Here is a 7,384-nt window from a genome sequence, read left to right as displayed (position 1 = left end):
TTAGCGCATCTAGTTTTCAAAGCCCTGATTTTAAAGACCTCCTGGATGTAAAGGTTTCCAACTTACTAAGTTGGAAAAAAAAGGCCTGTTTTTGTGTGTTTCTGCTTTATCCAAAAAAAGGCTAAGAAACAGGCGGCGCAATTTATTGATTTGAAATTGTAAAGCTAGTGTATTAAATAAATGGAAAGCTAGGAGCGCGCTGGATAAATGGGAAGTTAGGAGGATGTGGCGCGGTCGGGGGGAGGTAAATTGCCCGGGGCCGGAAGTGAGCTGGTTAATTGTAGTTTAGGGTAGCACTGCCTCACTGTTTAGCTGTTGGGCAGGAAGCTCTGCCTGGTTGGTCGAGCAGACACTCCCACCGCCTCGCCGGCCGCCAATCACCGCGCTGCAAGCTAAACTACAGACCTGCGTGGCCCGCACTCTAGGGGTGGCACTGCACCCCCGGCTACACCCCTCATTTACCCCTTCACGGCAAAATATTACTAAACATTTCCAAATCTGTTCCATTTTCCATAATAGGTCCTCTAACGGCACATTTATTGCAAAATCTCCTTGTACTTCTAAATACTTCATTTTCTACTTCCGTTCACGGTGTACCTTTCACACAGATATTATTATCCAGCTAACTTAAACAAAGAGCAAAACAAAGTGCGTTAATTACTTATATCAGTGCTTAATTATGTTTAATTGAATTTCATATTTTCCCACATTATTATGTCACAAAGTAAGCCCTCCTTTATGATCAAAGATTTGTTGGGTGATGTCATCAACGAAGATGCAGGTATGTTACTGTGTTCCTATTTACCATTCGCTGCCTCCTAGATTCACGGCGTAATACCAGAGTTATTCCCGAAGAAATATTACATGTTTGAAGTCTCCTGGTGTGAACACTCATCTGACTTTCTAAGTATTTTATCAAGCCCCCATTTACTTCAAGTTTTGGAAAGAAATGCACTTTTAACTAACAATATAAAGTCCATAGAATCGTACAGTACACTAAAATTACCTTGTACGAAGTGCATTTAACTGAATTGGCCAGAAAAATTATTTAAAATAAAAATTGAAGGTATATCTGAACATAAAGAAAAAATCTCTTCGATCTAGAGATTTCCATCACTAAATTACATCCGGTTTCCCATAGGATCTAACCGCAATTCAATTACTCAACTTTCTACAGTTTTTCGCTCTTGAGGTAGTTTGTAGAGAGAGAATCATTTTATGAGAACCACTGGTTTGGGCTCAGGGGAGCTCAAAACGGATATATCAAAATCAAATTCATCATGATCCAGGATTCCCCTATCAATAATAGTAAGAGAAAGGAATCATTTCCCCCCCCCCCCCAAAAAATGGTATAGCTCAATAAATTATTGCAACGTTTGCCGATTAGTTTAGAGAAATCGTTGAGTTCACTTTGAGAGAATTTCAAAGTGCTCTCGGCGATTTTCCGTTTTGAGCTTGTGGAAAGAAGGGAAAGAAACTAGTTTATAAACACAGCGTTTCCCAGAGCCCGGCGACCTCTCAAAAGGGACGTTTCCTACCAACGGGACATCCAATATGTGAGATGGTTTCATTTGCGGATGGTGCATTAAGGCCTGTTCCACTTCTTGTCTTCCTGTGTCTGGCAGTGTGTTTAGCATTGCCATTAAACGAGTTGTATTTGGCTAATTGCACCCCCAATGCGCGCAATTAGTCGATTTGGCTGACCAACTTTTAGCTCTTCCACAGTTCCTTTAAATTAAAACTGTCCGGTAGGACAGTTGTATAAGGGTTAATCGTCAAAAACTACACGAAAAAGCGTAACGTTGAAAAACACCCAACTTTGACAATTTTTTTTCTCTTTTTTGACAACTAATTAGATGTAGTTATTGAACATGTTTGCAACTATTTTAAAGTCACGTTCTGATCTAGTAACAGCTAAAAACGGAAGTCTCAGAACGGATGAATGTAACATTTCATGAAGAGAAAAATCTCACCTCTCAAACTTTAAGTGTTCATGTTTTGTGTAAGTAGTACTTCCAGTAAATTTTGATACGTAAATAGAAATGTTTACTTACGAAAGGGGGTTAGCAACCGGATTGAAGCACCGAAAAGGCGACTTTGTTCGGAAGAGATTTCCTTCAGTTGTTTCCGATTTACTCGAAAAGATCTCCAACGATTTAACATAACTTTAATGATCATCCGCACATCTGTGTGTCGTCACTTTTGTTTGAAACTTATTTCCTGAAATCATTGATTTTAAGAAAGTTTTTGGGGGAAAAAATGGTATCTCGTTCGGCAATTCCTCGACCATGGTCAGCCAGCAAAGACAAAGTTCAAGGCTTTAAAGTAAATTTATGAGATAGCCTAAGTGGGATGTTCAAATCAGGTTTGTAAATCGTGGCGGGTAAAAAAAAAATGCGTAGAAAATAAATGTTGGTTTATAAATATGGAAGAGGCGATCTTAAATAAGAAATATGTCGCCGGAGAGTCCTCGAACTGAGTGGGTTCTTGACTGAGAAGAGTTGATCTCCCGCAGTGGTGTCACCAATTAGCAGCTCGGCGGGACATCCCGCATCCCAATTAATACGTCACCAGCTCGCACGTACGCTAGCCCTGTCAAGCTTCCAAAATCAGTGAATATTTCGCCACGAGAATTAAGACAAACTTTGTTTTCCTCCCTCTGAGGTAATTCAGAAACACATCTTGTTACTACTTAGTTACCGCGTTTGGAGTTTGCGTCATAAACTTACTTTCCACGCGCTAATACTGTCCTTTATAATGATTTATAATACCAAGTTATAATTCACCTTCATCCACTCAAGCAGAGTATTCAAAGAAATACCCATCAAAATAGGCTTTTTGAGAAGACAGGTGATCCGCATTGGTCGGATAGGCAACACTCGGTTTCTATTTGGACCCAACACCCTGAAACATCTTCAGTGATAGATTAATTTTGTCCGCACATACGCATAGTTTCAGTCTACGTCACAGTCTGCGCAATGAGTTCAAGTTACTAAGTTGTATCTTATCGAATTACATTTAGCAAACTGGTCAAATTACCTTTCTGAAGAATCCGCGGTTTCTTCTGTTCGTTTAGCGACTTGGTAACTGTTGGAGGACATCAATTTTTAAAAGAATCAATCACCAAAAGCAACCGGATTAAAGCACCGAAAGGCGACTTCGTCCGGAAGAGATTTCCTTTATTTTCTTAATTCAACTCTAATTAGGTTACGTCATTTTAAGAAGTATTGTTGTTTGATTGCCAACTTAATACAATCTTTCTTTAATCCTCAGTTATCTGTTACATATTCTCACGCTCGGCTAATCGTAATCTATCTGTACTCTTCTCATTGTATCATTTTTATTGTTTAAATATATCTCAATGTCTTGTAATTTCTTGGAGAAGGCGTTAGTTAAAAGTTTATTTAATATTCCAATAATTTTAACTTTATTTTTTCAAGTATAAAAAGATTAAATAAAATGAAGCCTATTTTAGGTCCACCTACTAATCAGGAGGCGAATAGCTAACATAGTTGACTGTGAATTCCTCTCAGGAATCAGTCATATCAGTCTTGGCTTGGCCAAGTCCAGGAGTAGCCAAACCTTCAATAAATGGTTGCTTTGTGAGCCGCACATCTAACCGCTCCATCTACCTACTGTGGTGCCCTATATAAATGAATGTGAAATTGTTAGATATTTTACTTTTATTGTAATATTTATTGCCATAAGAACCAAGAAAGTGCAATTACAATGCTCGATTAACGCATTACAATCGCCCAATCCATGATAAGTCGAACAGTTTTCTTTCTTTCGATTATCAACACCATCGCACCTTAGGGATCTCTAAATTTCTAAATCTGACTTGGACATTTGTAACCTAAACAGATCATTGCCGTTCACCCCGCGGCCCAGAGTATGTTAATGCCAAGGCAAATAGCATTTAAGGCACCATCAACCAACTGATGATTGGTCATCTGAAGTGTTCAAATTTTCTTACAGAAGGAAACGACAATGTTCATTTGGAGTCAGAAAACAAAACAACGTCCATGACGGATGGTAACTGTCTAAACGAAGATCAGGACGGTGCTCGCGGTCGGAAGCCTCGCAGAAGGAGAACTGCATTCACGCATGCCCAATTAGCCTACTTGGAGAGGAAGTTTCGTTGCCAGAAGTATCTATCAGTGGCAGATAGAAGCGACGTGGCAGATGCACTGAATCTATCCGAGACTCAGGTCAAGACTTGGTACCAGAACAGAAGGTCAGTACCCAGAACTTCTAGGTCCTTTATTTTTATAGTAGTCCTAAACTATAGACCTGGACCAATCTTGATTGATTTGATTGCTACCTTTGGTAACTAGAGTATTGAAGTATCATCAAATAGTAAGTAATTTTATAAAATGTCTGAAGGGAGCAAACCATACATACTTAGATCTCTGTTTCTTTCTATTTCTGACTGTCTTCTTTAGAATATCTAGGAAGCGGCCGAACAATATTTCCAATGAACATTTCAAGGTAATTCTGAAGCCTAACTGTATTTTTACCCAAAGAACTCGTCTCAGAGACCGATCACTTTACTGAATCAGTACAACTCCAATAGCTGACGTTTCAAGCCCAGCGTCAGAAGTCCGGAATTATAAACCTAATCCTGCAGACAGTCCAGTTCATTATCAGATTTAGAGATTTGTCTTCCTATCCAATCTTTTAGGTGGGACCACTTAATTGTGGAATCGCTTAATGCAGAAGCTGTGCGCACCTCGATCTGCTCAAGTTGGTTCTTGCATTATGGCGCTACAACCACGGCTAGTTTTTTTTTTTAAACTTCTTCATGTTTACAAATTTTACACTCCACAGACTATTTTAACCTGGACAACTCTTTATGAACTCAGTGCATTTTGCCACTTATCCAGTGCACTTCCATCCTCTACCTGGCTAAGTAGGAAAAGGCGGTCAATTCACTTTCTCTTTCATTCTGCATTAACACTCATCCAAACACCGCAGACCCTCTTTTGGTCCATCACTCATCGTCTCTGTTCTGCTACAGGACGAAGTGGAAACGCCAGAACCAGCTAAGATTGGAGCAATTAAGACAGCAGGCTGTAGCGGCCGAAAAGGATGTGTTGGGCGCCAGCGGTCAACCGCAGACCACTTCCAGTACGGACTGTTGCAGCAGTTATCCGTCGGTAACAGCACCGGCGGCATGTACATTCCTGTCCACGGCGGCCGCTATCTTCAGAAATGTCACTTATGTACACGGATGTCCAATTTAAACAACCACTGTGTATAGTGTAAATAGATTGTAATATTTGTGTCAAGGCAGGGGGTGAGGAAAGGAAGAACAGGACGTTGGTAAAGAGAGAATTTACATTCCTCCCGATGCAGGAAGTAAGAACAGATAAGCTAGGCTTCTAAATCTCTGAATAGGGGCGTTTCTTTTCCACACAAAATTCCTTAGGCCCTTCTTGCTTTAAAATCACCTTCTACACGTACCTTTGCGAATCTTCAACGTCCTACGAGGAAACCTTATCAGCAGTAACAGCTATTTTTGCTCAGCATGATTCAGTTTGCATTTTTTAATCACTTTCACCGGTCGTAAGTCCGCAGGCCTTTAGTTCCTGCAGAACAGTTTTGGGCTCTCGGCTTGCTCCTTCTTTCTCTGCTCTTCTTGGGATCCTAGCTGGGTACGGTCCTAGGTTAGATTCACAAGTTTCTAACAATGTACTTCTTGATGCTTGCGAAGGGAATCAAGTTTTGGAACTATTTTTTCTTTAAGTCACTGAAATTCCAAATTTGTGAGCTCCTTAAAGAAGGTTAGATATGTAGAGGATGCTATCTGAAAGTTCGGTAGTTATGCTAGTGGTTATGTAACACAGGAAGTCTACCAGTTGTTGCATGCATTAAGTTTTCTATCGATTTTAACCAACCTCCTTCAAGACCACATTCTCTTTGGGTTTTTAATTCTTGAAGCATTTTAGCGACTACTGGAAATACATTAACGAGAACTACATTAAATTGTTTACTTTCCCGCCAAAAACTCCATCGATCTCTAGTCCCGAACATCCTGTTAGATTCCTCCACTTCCAGGGCTGGTACTGACGTGCTACATTTTGCACACATATCTACAACTTGCACGCTACAAGAAATAAACTATTTCAATTTGTCTAGCGCTGAGTGAAACAATCGAAACCTTCCTACACCCCTCCGAAAATCAATGCTAACATTCCTTTGAATAGAACTTTCTGACTTAACTTGGAGCATTCTGCAACGCTCATGCTTTAGGCGTGAGCACAGAAAGTTCTTCAGATACTTAAAGCCGAACTTTGAGCGGCACATTATCAGCATCTCCAGGAAATACTTCATCAAGAATGTAAATAGATTTCTTTGTAAACTATAACCCAATATGGTGGTCACAATGAGAGTAAATAAATGAAGAATAAAATGTAAATAAATGACCTTGTAATTATGTAATTGTTAAAGTGCAATAAATTATTTAATAAATATAACCATCATGTTATTGTAAGGTTGGTAGTAGAAGATTGTTAGAAAATCTGATCACATTAACTAAAATAAACAGTGTACACTTGAGAAAATACAGCAGAGTTACTTCCTGTACCCTTTATATACCTTCCGGCGGGGCGGGTGTTGGTCTCTAGTGGACAAGAGCGTGGCTTTGTAAGTGGGAGATCCTACAAGTTCGACTACTTTTTATTTGTAGAGAGAATTGTTAATAGTAAAGTATGAGGTTCCTCCTCCGGCTACGACAAGTAATTGGTAGCTGGAGGTTAAGCCCCGCCTGAAAAATTAGGCGATTACTTTACCTCTTAATTTGAGAGGAAGTGTTCTGGAAATGATGGATATGCAAAAGCGGAAACTGGGCAAAGGTTTGGTGTCTGTGGGTAGGCAGTAGTAGTACTGTAAACAGCCCTTAAAATTCGTTTCTTTACAAATCGTAAAGGAAATCGATGCAATCGTTTTCGAGATAAATTCTGAAAGCTCGAAAATCTATTCGGTAAAGATGCACTTCCTGTTAACCGATATACTCTTAACTTCCAGGTTGTTCAAAGCTTCTCTTAAAAGTTCTTTTCTAATGTTAACAGACACCACCTAATGTTAGACAGAGTTCTAACAGACAGTGGATTACGCTGTGGAGTAGATGTTTACAAGAAAGCTCTGAGATAACGGGACCCAGATACTTATTACGATTTCAACTTTTTGGTGATTTCCTCCCGTGAAAGGGAACCACCAAATTCCTTTCTTCTTTAAAGACATCATCCAGGCAAAGTACGTCCATTTTGTTTGGACACTTTCCAGATAATTTAAAATTAAATGGATTTCTTAGCAGGGGGTAGAGTCAACCTTTCTTTTGGAGCGCCATTTTAGCAAATGTGTGGGTGGAACACTAAGTTTG

The 7,384-nt window shown here is 39.7% G+C and overlaps 1 protein-coding gene across 1 annotated transcript; it reads left to right on the top strand.

Moving 5' to 3' along the window:
- Nucleotides 1-438: 438 nt before the first annotated feature.
- LOC141452116 (homeobox protein ceh-30-like) lies at nucleotides 439-6,556 on the top strand. The gene is made up of 3 exons (XM_074123985.1): nucleotides 439-781; nucleotides 3,979-4,237; nucleotides 5,021-6,556. Exons 1-3 carry the CDS (start codon nucleotides 715-717, stop codon nucleotides 5,244-5,246), a joined length of 552 nt encoding a protein of 183 aa, XP_073980086.1. The 5' UTR covers nucleotides 439-714; the 3' UTR covers nucleotides 5,247-6,556.
- The last annotated feature ends 828 nt before the right edge of the window (nucleotides 6,557-7,384 follow it).

The sequence above is a fragment of the Rhodnius prolixus genome, unplaced genomic scaffold (assembly GCF_049639745.1).
Source record: "Rhodnius prolixus isolate KJV_2025 unplaced genomic scaffold, Rpr scaffold_1, whole genome shotgun sequence".
Classification (NCBI taxonomy): Eukaryota; Metazoa; Arthropoda; class Insecta; order Hemiptera; family Reduviidae; genus Rhodnius; species Rhodnius prolixus.
The sequence above is the reverse complement of the archived record's forward strand: the minus strand, read 5'-3'. Positions and strand labels throughout refer to the sequence as shown.